The following is a 15,099-nucleotide window of genomic DNA, read 5'->3' as shown; positions in this document are numbered from 1 at the left end:
ACTCCGTAAATATGTTGTAGCTGAGGACATACTCTTTCTCATTTGATGACTGTATTTTCATTTAAAGGAACGAATCACCCCGAAAAATGGCAAGTTATAGAGACATCATTTTCGCTCATTTTGTGTGCAATCTCTATGGGAAATGACTTTTTCTCAAAACTGGATTTTACATTCCTCTATTTCGCGAGCCATATCTCCATTTATATTTGACGGTTTTCTCTGAGCTTGGAGTATGTTGTAGCTGAGACTGTAAGCTATCGCAAATGTAGTCTCAATTTTCCAATCAGATGCCAGGATCATGCTTGTATTTCACTTGCAAAATTGGATTTGAGATCCTCTTGTTTTGCTTATGTGTAAAGTCTATGGGAAGTGCGTAGCTCAATGGGTAAGGAATGAGACTTGCTTCCTGAAGGTCGAGGGTTCGAGCCCAGCGGGCAGGGGTGAAAATCAGATTTTTTTTCTTATTTTTTTTCTTCAACATTTCACAAATGGTCCTTTATGACCATTACAATGTATATAAGATAAAACATTGGACAATAAAAGAGATTAAAATCCCTTTAAATGTACAATGTTCCTGTACAATATGTGTATGACCTAAACTTTTTCACACAACTTTTTAATTTCCCTCTTTTTCAAGATTATTCAACACGTTCTTTTCATAAGAGAAGTTCAGTTTTCATCATGATGATCATCATACTGATCTCAATGAACATGCTGATTGTCTCCCTGATCATGAAATCAGAGACAGACACCTAATTCGTCCTCATGACGAAATTAAATTCTAGTTATTAATATTATTACTTTTACTATCGGGCGATTGCTCATTTGGAGACGTTATAAAAGAGGTATTTGACATTGAAATCAGTTGTATTCATTTATTGATTTGCACTTTGTTTTATTTCCACATACACAATTAAAACAAAAAATAAATGCATCCATTCACTCATGAAAAATAAATATGTGACAGTAACATGATATATCACTAGGAATGTCAGAAGGTTGAGGGATTTGAAATTGGAGAAAGATACATGGGCGGACGAAGGGATCGGGTACATAGGATAGAAAGAGAGACGGTAATAACCAGAGGAATGTGTAAGCAGGCCTTTTACAGTGGTGGGGGGGAGGGGGTGGACAGATATCAGTACCGATTACCGACGTCCGACGACCAATACTCATTTATATCCAATCCAGGGGCAGATCGAGGATTTTATAGGGGGACATTATTGTTTACAACAATTTTGACAAGCCCCACCCCCAAAAAGTCTTCACTTTCACTTGCACGTGCCTGCACTTTACATTAAAATAGTATAAAAATAATTATTGCGAGCGCGAAGCGCGAGTTGTTTTATTTTATAATCTAGACCTAAAACGATAAATTTTGTGCACTTAATTATGAATGGGATGGGTATCTTAATTAATAAATAATGCGAGCGCAAAGCGCAGGCTAAAAATTCTGATATTCTTAACTGGACACTAGACATTCTAAACAGTTTTACAGGATAGGTATTTAAACAGTCGTGCGGGCGCGAAGCGCGAGCAAAAACCTTTGATATTACGGCTTTAGAACTGGATATTCTCAGCACTTTTAGTAACCGTAAAAAAATTGGTTTCTAACTGAATAATTAATTGGTGAGTGCGAAGCGCAAGCTCAAAATGCTTGATATTTCGACCTGACAACTTTACATTACAATTATGAACAGGATGGAATTTTATGCGAGTGCGAAGCTCGAGCTGAAATTTTTGATATTCCGACCTAAGAACTTGATATTTTTAGCAAATTTGTAACCGTTAACAAATTGGTTTCTGATGATATATTTTTTATTTTTTTAATATTCCGACCTGCACACCGGACATTATAATCACTTCATTTATAACCAGGATGGATGTGCCTAAACAATTATATGCGAGCACGAAGCGCGAGCTGAAATTCTTGATATTCCGGCCTAAGAACTGGTTATTAGGTAACCGCGTACAAATTGGTTTCTAACTAATCAATTGACGCGAGCGCGAAGTGCGAGCTGAAATTTTTTGATATTTTGACGTGAAAACTAGACATTAAGTTTTATCTTATGCATCCAGCTAAAACCTTGATGAGATCACGTAGCGCGAGCGAATTTTTTATTGTTATAATTATATTACGTAAAAGTTGTTCTCTACCCTTTTTCTGTCCCTAGTCAGCCTAGTCCGTCTGTACTATCGGTACAGAGAGCTCTAAAAGTCGCTTTGCGTAAAAATCACAATTCACCGATAAAACTGTAAAGCTTAAATGACATATACGTACAAAGATGGTGGAACTAACAAAAAACCCGAATCAGTTGGAACAGCCCCTTGTGCCCGACAGTTTATCACAGTCTGCAGTTCAGTTTTTGTTTTCCCCTTTCTCTTAAACTGTTTCTTCTTTTTTCCCTTCCCTCCTTTTTTCTCTCTTTGGTTCTTCCGCTTTTCTTTTTTGCTTTCCTTTTTACGTTTCTTTTATTTTTTGCTTGTGACTCGTCAGGGGGGACTGTCTGCCCGCCCTGCCCCCCTTGGAATATTTTCCCAAACTCTTGGAATATTCTGGTATTCCATTCTGAGCCATCCAATATAATATAAATATTTGGTTTCTTAAGGCCTGTCCCACTGGCCGATGGACAGAAAACGTATGCATAAGGGAGTAAGGGACGAACTGACTGAGCAATACATGTACTTCGGGGTGGCTCTATACGTTCTCATAATAATAGGCTATTTTTATATAGTGCTTTTCCCAGAACGACCCAAACCGCTTTGCATCTTATTATTATCCCGATCATTGGATTCATTGCAATCCCGCACGAGATGTGCGCATTTTCCACTTCCCTAGGAGCATTCCTTGCATTATTCGCAGCTTCATATTGGCGCTGGCGAATTCAAACATACGGTACAATCAAGGAAGCTCCTTGGTACAATAACTTTCGCATCCTACCGGGTACCCATTTAGCACCTGGGTCGAGAGTGGCAAAGTGTGGCTTGACGCCTTGCCAAAGGTCGCTACACCGCGGTTGGATTCGAACACACGACCCTCTGTTTACAAAGCGAGAGTCAGAATCACTAAACCACGGCTCTTCATTGACCCGTGATTGTAATAACTTAGCTTGTTGATGATACCCATGCCCCTTTCTTAACCAAATAGCTTACATAAACACAAATTGAAAATAATTTAAACTATAATAATAACAGTGGTAGTGATTTTTTGTTTATGCAGATCATTTCTTTCTGTAGACTAATACACGGACCCAAGATTTGTGAACCCGTCAAATTTGATGTCCCAAAACAGCCAGATAATGTTCAAATATCCATGAGAGCCGGACAAACCAAGGAACTGGAGGTCAATTGTTCATTCAGGTTGGATTTCCCAATTCCTCGTAGAAAAGAGAACGTTCCTCCACAAGGTAATTATCTGAGTATGAATTGTTCAACCCATACCATGTCAACATGCGTACAGACCCGGTTATAGTGTATACACTACTAGTCAACATGTATCTTTTGAGGAATGGATAATGGCAACATTTCGGCTCGGTTTTTACTACTATTATGCTTGATATGAGTTTAGTGGAGCGGCGTAACAGTGGTCGGTGGCCAGGGGGGGGGGGGGGGATGGGGGTTGGGGGCAAGAGCAAAAAAAATCCCGAGCATATCATGGTATGAACAGGCGTAATGGTGTAATGAGGCGACGATTTTGAGAGGGCCAGATATTGCGTATCGGGCAGAATTTATCTTAAAAATGTTGCGAGTGAGCGAAGCAAGCGATCAAAAATTTTGATACAAAAATTCCATGTTGTGATAGATTTATACATGGTATCCAGAGAATAATATATATCACTCTTCTCTCTTTCCATTCCTTATTTTTTGTGGTCTGTACGCCACTGTGAACATGGTTCTTTGCGGCAGTGGCGTGAATAGTACAAAAGAAACGAGGGGCGCAGTATGGCGCATGTGCTAAAAAGCTGCTTAATATACAGTAAGATCTGCGAGAGCGAAGCGAGCAAGAAAAAAATCACCTTTTCATGAGAATCTGACTTTGAGATATTTTTTGACACTATATTCAGTAAATAGAATCATATCCTAAACTTTTCATTTGCTTTTCTTTCCTCCTTTTTTGCACTTGGTTGTAGAACTTTTGGGGCCATGGCCCAACCAAAAAGCGCAACCATTATACGGCAGTGCAATGCGGTTGGCGTCTTGGTATCAAAGCCTTTTAAACCTCGCAGATTGCCGCTATTTTTAATCAAATCGCGGGTATGTACAAAATATACATCTTTAAACAATACATTTATTCAACCCTATTGCGTACTGAACAAAATATTTTGAGGGGGCAAAACATAGCAATGTGGGAAAATTTGTAACGAGTCGCCAGTGTGCAAAGCGAGCTGCAAAAAAGTGCCAATTGAAATTAAATTCTAATTATGTGATAAATTTTCCTTTTCATTGTTTCCATTAAGTTCATCATACGTTGTCTCCTCTAATTTCTTTTATTTCATATTGGGTGTGGAACCAATACCCCCTCCCTACAGGGGGGGGGCGTTATAGAGCAATTTGAAGGTTATAGATGAAGAGCCCCTACTGCGTGAAGTCTGTTGCAAAGCCCCGGTTGCTTATTTGCATAAAATTTAGCAAACTTATAGCACAATGTTGTATGTTGTCTATCTTTCTTACCGCTCTTTACTTTCGATCCTCGGCAGCCCGGTCGTGTTATTACTTTTTTCTCGTCCCTTTTCTTTGTTATTACATTCGTTTCCCGCTATTGTTTGCCACTTTGTCATCTTTTAATTAATATTCCACCGTGCTATTACATGACATAGGCCTATTGCAGAATAAATTGTTCTTTCTCAAATGTTTATCTTTCGTTCCTTTTCCAGCTTTCCTTCCTTTTTCATTAAAAATATATTTTTTTCCTCGTTTTCTATTCACTTTTCCCTTTCCTTCCCATTTCCCTTTCTTTCTTTCTCCCTCCCTTTTATATTTTCTCCGTTTTTTTATTCCCCAGGTGAAATCCGCCAGGGGGGGGGGGGACATCTTCCCCCCGCCTGTTACGCCATCGGTTCAGTGTTAGACATGGTAGATCAATTGCAGATCACACTTTCATAATTTATTAGGTATCAAGGGAAGACCGCCCTCGATTGCTTTATTTCATGTATATCTGAATGATCACAATATGCAGGCCTTCTGATTTCCGGCTTAACTACTCGGAAGTTTGGCACACCCACGGTTCCGTAGGATGCCCACTTCTCCTTCCCATCTAAACTCCTCAAAAAAGTTTGGAAATCTGACTTTGATCGACAATCCGTCCTCGGTTTTAGTGAATATTAATTTGTGATTGATAATAATGAATAAACCATTTAATTGTCTTAAAATTATAGTTACACTTCGTAATTACGAAGATTCGTTATTTCGAAGTTTCGTAATTCCGAAAAACGTAAATTGCCTATATCTCGATGTTCGTTAATCCGAAAACGAAATAAGGTTCGTTGTTCCAAACGTTCGATAACCAAAAAACGAAATAAAGTTTGTTGTTCCGAAGGTTCGATAATCCGAAAACGAAATAAGGTTCGTTGTTCCGAAGGTTTGTTAATCCGAAATCGAAATAAGGTTCGTTATTACGAAGGTTCGTTCATCCGAAAACAAAATAAGGTTCATTGTTCCGAAGGTACGATAATCCGAAAACAAAATAAGGTTCCTTATTCCTAAGGTTCGTTAATCCGAAAAATGAAATAATCGGTGGCGTAGCCGGGAGAACCGGAATGGGAAGCAAAATGAAGGGGGCGGAGCAAAGTAGAATCAAGTAGAGCAAAATATTTTTGAAGTGATTTCTGATTATGGTAAGATATATATTTAGGCTTTATTTTTCGTGAGTAAGTGCAACGGGCGAGCGGGTCGGAAAAATTTTCAAATCTGATGTAAAACCCGTTTTTTGGGGGGTCAAATACTATTAAACGGGCATGCTTGGGAGCTGTTGCGAGTGTGAATCGCAAGCTCAAAATTTTGGAGATGTCAATAAGAAATATAAAAAAATATTCTGAGCAGTAATTCCAATCATTAAACAGTTGTGCATCTAACTGAAGAATTAACACGAGTGCGAAGTATGAGCTGAAGTATATTGACCAGAAAAGGAACTATTTAAGGACTGTGTTTAGTGACTCATGAATAGGATATATGCATGTAAGCGCGAGCTAAATAGATATTCCAGCCTGAAAAATTGATATTCTAAGTCTTTTTATAACCAATAGCGGCGAGTACCTTACTAAACTAATAACAATAGCCAAACAAATTTTGGATTTTCTAATCTAAAATATATACTTTAAGAAGGGTAACGAACCTGTGGATTAACGAACCTCATTTCGTTTCCGGACTAACGAACCTTCGGAATTACGAACCTCATTTCGTTTTCGGACTAATCAACCTTCGGAATTACGAACCCTATTTCGTTTTTGGACTAACGAACCTTCGAAATTACGGACCTGATTTTATTTTCGGACTAACGAACCTTCGGAATTACGCACCTTATTCCGTTTTCGGACTAACGAACCTTCGGAATTACGAACCTTATTTGTGTTCGGAATAACGAACCCTCGGAATATTCGAACCTTCGGAATAACGAAGCGTTGGAATTACGAATGTATGCGAAAATTATACTCTACATGATATGATTATGATTCACATAGAGTGCAGTGCCTTGAAATGTGAGGCATTCAAAAGTTGCAAAATAACACAATATTGAAAGTCACTGTTCTTTTTTCCGTGGTGATGAGTGAGTTTCTCAGCGGTTTCTTTTGTTTTCATGCACTTTAATATCAACATTAACATGGAGATCCGTGAGATATCATGGTTTGATACCGGTGTGTTGGCTCAATTGGTAGAGCGTTCGTCTCACAACCGGGAGTTCAAACCCCGGCCGCGTCAGACCAAAAGACGTCAAGAAATGGGAGTTGCTGCTACCCTGTTTGGCGTTCAACGATTAAAGAGATAAAGCCACGTCGAACTGGCGCTGCACAGCGGCTGCCGGGACCACGATTAATTGAGCGAAGCAAATTTTTGGAGTATTTCATTTCATGTCTATTTCGAATGGTAAAATATGGATTTTCATCTTTTCTTTTGAATTGTGGTTTGAAATTCCCATGCATGTTTGTTTGTTTGCTTGTGCAGAGGTGTGTTTGATTTCCTGTTAATGCTGATATTAGGAGCATGAAAACAAAAGAAACCGCTGAGAAGCTCACTCATCACCACGGAAATAAAAGAACAGTGACTTTCAATATTGTATAATTTAGCAACTTTTGAATTTTGACCTTGCCAAACATTTCAACGCAATGCACCTCCATGTGAACCATAATCATATCATGTCTCCATGTGAACCATAATCATATCATGTAGGGTATAATTCTAAGGAGAATTAAATGATGTTTTTAATAATATCAAATATGCATTGCTTGAAATTAGAAGTTTAGAGAAATTAATGGCCAAACTCAGATTTCCAAACGTTTTTGAGGAGTTTATATGCAACCAATCAGTAAATATTTCTTAAATGCGGCGTAGGTTACCATTGTTATTGCTGATGACACACATATCTCTTTGTCCTTTCAACCTAAAATTCCGTTACTGTTCTTGGCTATCACACAACTTGAAACATTGTCTACGAAACCGTAAGACTTGGTTTGTACCTAATAGCCTGAAACTGAATGATGATAAATCTAAAATTTTATTATTGTACCAAACTTTTGTTATAAAGGAAAAATTGATTATCAGTCGTGTCACATCCATATTGGTAGTACTTGTATCACTCGGTCAAAAAGAAGTATTTAATTTCTTTAAGCACGAAGGGTTAACCTATGCGCGATTAAGTAGGCACTTTTATATAAATTTAGCGTACATTTCTATAATCTGCGCCCACTTCAAAAAGTCATACAACCACAGTGGAAAAAATAAGTAATAAATCACTCATATCACATAGATATTAGTAGCACTTCTATCGATCCGTCACAAACAACCCGTAATTTGGGAGTTATATTCGATCATGAAATGACTGATCACAATACATCTGAATTGTAATGACAATTAGAAAAAAAACTCCACATAAGTACATACGTTATATCGGGGCTCCAAGTTTAGCGATTATTCCTAAATGGAATGACCTATCACGATCATCATTGCATGCGCATTTTGTTCAGTAGACTGAAGAGGAACCAATCAGAACTATTCTTTTAAAGCAACAATTAATCGCCAACCTTTGTCATGTTTGTATTACGGGGCAATGAAAACCAATTACAGATCAGAAACCTTTACGCTTCATTTTTTGTCTCACCTGCATAGCAGAGTGAGACTATAGGCGCCGCTTTTCCGACGGCGGCGGCGGCGTCAACACCAAATCTTAACCTGAGGTTAAGTTTTTGAAATGACAGCATAACTTAAAAGGTATATAGACCTAGTTCATGAAACTTGGCCATAAGGTTAATCAAGTATTACTAAACATCCTGCCTGAGTTTCATGTCACATGATCAAAGTCAAAGGTCATTTAGGGTCAATGAACTTAGACCATGTTGGGGGAATCAACATCAAAATCTTAACCTAAGGTTAAGTTTTTGAAATGTCATCATAACTTAGAAAATATATGAACCTAGTTCATGAAACTTATACATACGGTTAATCGAGTATCATTGAACATTCTGCATGAGTTTCACGTCACATGACCAAGGTCAAAGGTCATTTTTAGGGTCAATGAACTTTGGCCGAATTGGGGGTATCTGTTGAATTACAGCCATAAATTTGAAAGTGTGTTGGTCTAGTTCATAAAACTTGGACATAAGAGTAATCAAGTATCACTGAACATCCTGTGCACATTTTAGGTCACATGACCAAGGTCAAAGGTCAATGAACTTTGGCCATAATGGGGGTATCTGTTGAATTATTATCATAACTTTGAAAGTGTGTTGGTCTAGTTCATAAAACTTGGACATAAGAGTAATCAAGTATCACTGAACATCCTGTGCACATTTTAGGTCACATGACCAAGGTCAAAGGTCAATGAACTTTGGCCATAATGGGGGTATCTGTTGAATTATTATCATAACTTTGAAAGTTGATGGATCTGACTCTTGAAACTTGGACATAAGACTAATCAAGTATCACTGAACATCCTGTGCGAGTTTCAGGTCACATGATCAAGGTCAAAGGTCATGTAAGGTCAAAGAACTTTGGCCATGTTGGGGGTATTTGTTGAATTGCCATCATATCTCTATAAGTGTATTGGTCTAGTTCATAAAACGTGGAAATAAGAGTAACCAAGTATCACTGAACATCTTGTGCGAGTTATAGTAGTTTTCAAAATCAGCACTGCTGCTATATTGAATCGCGTGATGCAGGTGAGACGGCCAGAGGCATTCCACTTGTTTTAATTTAATCTTTCCTTTAGCTTTAATGTTGTCGTCTGTCCATTGTTATGTATATTCTTGATAAGACAAGTGTATTCAAAATATTAAAAAACCCAAGTCTTTATTTAATGCCTTTTTGAGATTTTGTAGTATTATTATTATTATTACTTATTATTTGTACTGCGGTTTTCCCATTAGGCCCAAAGCGCTTACAATGAATTAATTAAATGTAATATTTTAAAAAACTACAAAGTACGAAAGAGATGAGTTTTTAATGACTTTTTGAAAATTGCTAATGTTGGAGACTGTCTAATTATTAGTGGCAGGTCGTTCCAGGATTTTGAAGCCGACACTGTAAAAGTTCTGTCACCAGCTAATGTACGAGTTAATGAATATGTGAGGCGAAGGTGATCACTGGCCGACCTAAGTGCTCTCGTTGGTGTATACAGATTCAAGCAGTTAATTAAATACTGTGGAGCCTGTTTATTCAGTGTTTTGTAGACAATCAAGAGTAATTTGAACGTAATTCTCTGTTTAAAAGGAAGCCAGTGAAGAGAATTAAAGAGTGGTTGGGAAGGATGATCTCGGGAAACCTGTAAAATTAATCGTGCTGCCCAATTTTGTAGTCGTTGAATACGAATTAATTGATTAATGGGAATTGTAGAAAGGAGCCCATTGCAATAATCAATACGAGACAGAACCAATGAACGAACAGCATTGTGACAGGCAGACTGGTCAATGAACCTTCTGATTCTAGAAATGTTCCTTAAATAAAAAGTGACTGTGCTACAGATATGAGAGATATGGTACGACATTGACATGCGGGAATCAAATATGACACCAAGGTTTCTTATTTTTTCTGATGGTCTAAAGAGTGTACCATGAACATCAATTTGAACATTTGGAAGATTGCGCAAGTTATAAGTAGAGGCCGCAACAAAAAATTCAGTTTTTTTGTAATTTAATTTTAGCTTATTCACTATCATCCACTGTCTTATATCTGATATACAATTCTGGAGTTTAACCAGTGCATTATTGAGAGCTCCAGGAGTACCAACATGAATTTAGATCAACATGAATTTAGATCTAAATAATTACGTCATTTGTTTATTCAACTATTATTCTTTAGATATATGAAATGAATTAGAAATTTAAAATGGAAGATACGAAATAAATCCCACATCGTGTTTGATATCAAAATTTATATTTTGAACTAATGCATAATGTCATCTAGTCACTTGTTATAATAACCCATATTCATGTTGACTTTGAATGGTAAATTTTATTCCCAATTAATCCGTTCATTAAGACATAAGTAACTTATTTTAGAAGTGAATAAAGATATATGATTTAAACGAGACGAAACCTATTGTTTCACAAGCAAATGTTCACACTTGGTTTGAATGGATATGTTTTTTTTTATGTTTCGTTTTCTTTCTCTTCAATCCCTTCTTAGAATTTGAAAAAATATGATTATGCACATGAGAGAATCAAAGTTATCGAAATTACTTTTTCTGATTTTTTTAGTAGGAGTACAACACGGTGCAACAAGTTTACCGGCGCAGCAGACATCAGATGAAACCTTACGGTACGTTTTAATCATTAAAATACTTCTAATAATTGCTAACATTGCCAATTGATTTACGCAGAAAAGAGTACCTTTGGTATTACTTTTCAGAAAGATGGATGGGAGCTTTTATAATCTCAATAAGTTGTTGAAAAGGGGAAAAAAAGGGGAAAATAATACAAATTAAGTAATTGATAGCTTCTGAAAGATACATATATTGGTTTGCTCTTATTAATCCCCTGTTGAATTAAAAACACGAACAATATCCAAGACAGCAGGACATAAAAAGAACGAAATATTAATTTTGAGGGTAGAAACGTGAAACGTGCGTGACGCACTTAAAGGACAAGTTCAGCCTGTGAAAGAGTTGATTTAGTCCAGGATAGGTCCCATAGAAAATTGACCAAACCTTGTTTTTTTATATATACAATATTTTTTTATGGTTTCTTGTCATTACTGTTTGGGCCAGTGGCGGCTATTTTAGATATCAAAATAGAGCAATGTTCCCTTATATGACATAATAAATGATATATCTCGTTAGTAATGGTGATTTGCATATATTACTTCGTTCATACATCGCGATTTTTTTGCAGTTTAGTGCTCATTCTTGTGAAAATTAGTTTTCCCTATTCATATTGTACACAATAGAGTATACAAGGGCCTATGGCGGCCATTTTGAATATCAGGAAAATAAATATTTTGTCAAAAATTATATTTTCAGAGAGTATTTCACTCCTGCCACACAATTTCATGCATTTCACAGCCAATGTGCAGACAATTTTATGATTTTCATGGGTAATTTGCATATTTTGGCGGCCATATTGGATTTTGCCAATTTGCGGAAAATGCTGAAGGTTACACGAGTGGCATCATTCAGATTCGTAATCAGCGCCCTCGAATTGACAAGAAACCATCAAAAAATATTGTATATATGAAAAAACAAGGTTATGCCTCTTCTATCCTGGACTAATTTGAATAAAAAAATGCAAAACCAATAGGCATAACGCTCAAAATCACGACATTTAAAATTGCGCCTGATTTTGCGCCGGAAATGCACATCCTTGTCAGTATCCAAATGATGATGGCGTCACCCACTCACTATTTCATGTTCACCTTATTATTATGTGAAACAAAGCGTTGCTCCTCCATTAACATGTTGTTTCAACATTTTGTGGTTCAGTCAAGTTGGTCCTTTAAATCAGTAAAATTTGAAATATTGTATAATTCAAACAATAACAAACAAATGAAAGAGTGAGTGGGGGACATCATCGACTCTCTAATTTGCATTTCACTTAGCTCTGTTGATTCAAATCAATGTTTTTCAGGGGTGGACGTGATTGTTAAGAAGTGAAAAAAGCGTAGAATAATCTGATTAGAGATAATCTGGGAGATTAATGGCAGTAATAGTGGAAATCAGCAGTGTTAAAAGGTTTACACTTTGTAATAATTTATCAAATCAACAATCTAGGATCAATCCAGCTCGAGAGAGGGACTTTGATGACATTCTAGAAACCGTTGCAGAAAAGGTTGCCTCACGTCAAGATATACATGATTTGGGAAAGGCTCTTGGCTTTGGACCAGAGGATATCGACCGTTATGTTGAGGAGAACAAGAAAGAGACAGGCGTGTCGTGCATGGGAACTCTTTCAATGCTCCGTAAGTGGAGAAAAAAGCAAACAAAGAATACAGAGCTGAAAGCCTTGCAGACTGCTCTAGAAGAGGCTGGTGAAATCCGTCTCGCTGATGAACTATTTGGTGAATGATTGAATGGACCTCATGATTTTTGTGAACTATGAACTATGTTGTTCAATGGAGGATTAGATAGAGGCAGTCAGTTGGCAGGTCCTCAAAAAGTAGCTTCTTTTATCCTAGTGATATTCATGATTAGAGGGTGTTTGCATTATTTTCATGCATTATTTTAATTATTTCAAGTTGTTGTTTTACACTTAATTTCTGTTTGAGCCAGAATGATCTTTAGATTATGATAAAGCTGAAGATCTTAGCTTTAATATGATATTAGTTTTATAAGAAGAAGTATTTTAGATGGGTCACCAGCCAGCTTTTCATAGGCCAAGTACATTTAGCAGCTTATTAAACAAGAATACTTCACTCTGATTGGTCAAAGAGACCACACACCCACGCAAATTCCAACGTTTCCACACTGGTCATCTGCAAGGTCACACGCACAATGTGGTTACCTCTTCGAATTACCCGCGCCTGTTGTTTTAAAAACATTATTCACCCAATCAGAACTCTGGATTTTATGCTACTCAGAAATTCCAGAAATTTCCTCTCGTATCTTGATGGAAAAAGTTGGGTGCTGACCCTTCTAAGAGGTGCCACATACAGAAGAAGAAAATTCCGTTTGAGGCATCTATTCAGGCCTGAAATTCACTTATCAAATTATTTTATTCAAAAGAAACGACCAATATAAAAGAGTAACATTTACCCTGTCCTATGGTACAAGAATAATCAATATTATGAGAGTAAAAAGTGGTTAAATTATTTGAGATTTGAAGTCTCGCAATTCACGAGATTGTGCAGGAATATCTTGCTCATTTGCTTACTATCATAGGGAAAGACACAGATAGAATGAAAGATAAACAAGATGAGTTTCATATGACGTTTGTAGCTGAGAAGGGGTGTGCGAACATGCACGGATGAGGATGTGTCTGTGTGTGTAAGATCAAATGTTATTGATTCGTTGTGTTTATGGGAGTATGTGTGTGTGAGGGTGTGTGCGGGTAAGTGTGTGTGTAATTGACGCAGCTGATCGCAAGGTTTTTATTTGTATTTTTATGAATATTGTATCATAGAGTCAATGCAGTTCATTGAAATAATCTGATCTGAAGTTTTTTAATATGTATTTGGTTATGTTAACGAAATTCTTGGAAACTCATTAATTCATTATTTATGTACTGTATTTAAAATGATGAAATACACATTTTTAATTATTTTCTTATTTGGATATGTACTAAAATTTGATACGCAGAGAGGCATTGCAAGTTGTCGCAATATATATTTTGTACTGTATTTATTGATTTTCTGTACATAGTGAAATATATCACAAAGGATGCCAATCATGAAAATTGATTAAAAAAAAACAGAAAAGAGAACAAATTTGAACTTTATCAAAAGGTCGAACTGCCTTTGCGAACATACACGGATGAGCGTGTGTCTGTGTGTGTAAGATCAAATGATATTGATTCGTTGTGTTTATGGGAGTAGGGGTATGTGAAGGTGTGTGAGTGTGTGTGTAAGGGCATGTATATGTTAATTGACGCAGCTGATTGAAAGGTTTTTATTTGCATTTTATGTATTGTATCATAGGGTCAATGCAGTTCATTGAAATAGTCTGAGCTTAAGTTTATTTACATGTATTTGATTATGTTAATGAAATCCTTGGAAACTCATTAATTCATGATTTATGTACTGTATTTGAATTAATAAATATAAATTTGTTATTATCTGATTTAGATATGTACTAAATTCGATAAAAGTAATAATATTGCGTTATTGATATAAACGACTTGTTATCAAAAGTACTACGCAGAGAGGCATTGAAAATTGTCATAATTAATATTTTGTACTGTATTTATTGATTTTTATGTACATTGTGAAATATACCACAAAGCATGTCAATCATGAATATTAATAACAAAATAGAAAAGAGAACAAATTCAAACTTTGCTCAATAGATCGAACTACCTTTGTCCAAAAATCTCAGAAAAGCTGCATGCTTGTATGAGAGGCAAGCCCTGAAACTTAGTGTTAGTGTTATAATATATAGTAAAACTTCAAATCTTACCATGCAATCTGTTTTTTTTTTTCTTCAAATAAATTTATCCACCTGTTTTTAAATTGATTTTATGTCATCGTTAAAAACAAATAAAAATACATACTAAATGATACATGTGAAATTGACAAATAAAATGGGAGGATAGCCGGGCTCAGCAGTATCAATCATGGTGTTGCTGGTCTACCGATGGGTCCTCAGTTTATATTTGCCTCCGTTGCAATGCCCTATACAGAGTCACATGCATGCACGTTGAGATTGTTCATCATTGATTGCCACCCCCCCCCCCCACTAACATTAAAAGAACTAAATGTTCTATCCAAAAAATGACAAAGGGGTTATAGTTTTTATAACTTACA

At 36.4% G+C, this 15,099-nt stretch overlaps 1 protein-coding gene across 1 annotated transcript; it reads left to right on the top strand.

Annotated features, from left to right (window-relative positions):
• The first annotated feature begins 3,225 nt into the window (after positions 1-3,225).
• On the top strand, positions 3,226-14,038 carry LOC135155199 (uncharacterized). The gene is made up of 3 exons (XM_064104077.1): positions 3,226-3,407; positions 10,905-10,965; positions 12,413-14,038. The coding sequence occupies exons 1-3, from the start codon at positions 3,314-3,316 to the stop codon at positions 12,705-12,707; spliced, it is 450 nt and encodes a 149-aa protein (XP_063960147.1). The 5' UTR covers positions 3,226-3,313; the 3' UTR covers positions 12,708-14,038.
• The last annotated feature ends 1,061 nt before the right edge of the window (positions 14,039-15,099 follow it).

This window comes from Lytechinus pictus, chromosome 8, assembly GCF_037042905.1.
Source record: "Lytechinus pictus isolate F3 Inbred chromosome 8, Lp3.0, whole genome shotgun sequence".
Classification (NCBI taxonomy): domain Eukaryota; kingdom Metazoa; phylum Echinodermata; class Echinoidea; order Temnopleuroida; family Toxopneustidae; genus Lytechinus; species Lytechinus pictus.
The sequence above is the reverse complement of the archived record's forward strand: the minus strand, read 5'-3'. Positions and strand labels throughout refer to the sequence as shown.

What these genes read in the sequence shown, in the direction of transcription:
- LOC135155199 (XM_064104077.1), top strand. Translation starts at nt 3,314, where the DNA reads ATGAGAGCCGGACAAACCAAGGAACTGGAGGTCAATTGTTCATTCAGG. An exon ending in AGAGAACGTTCCTCCACAAG is followed by an intron (nt 3,408 to 10,904) that starts GTAATTATCTGA and finishes TGATTTTTTTAG; the next exon opens with TAGGAGTACAACACGGTGCA. An exon ending in ACATCAGATGAAACCTTACG is followed by an intron (nt 10,966 to 12,412) that starts GTACGTTTTAAT and finishes TCAACAATCTAG; the next exon opens with GATCAATCCAGCTCGAGAGA.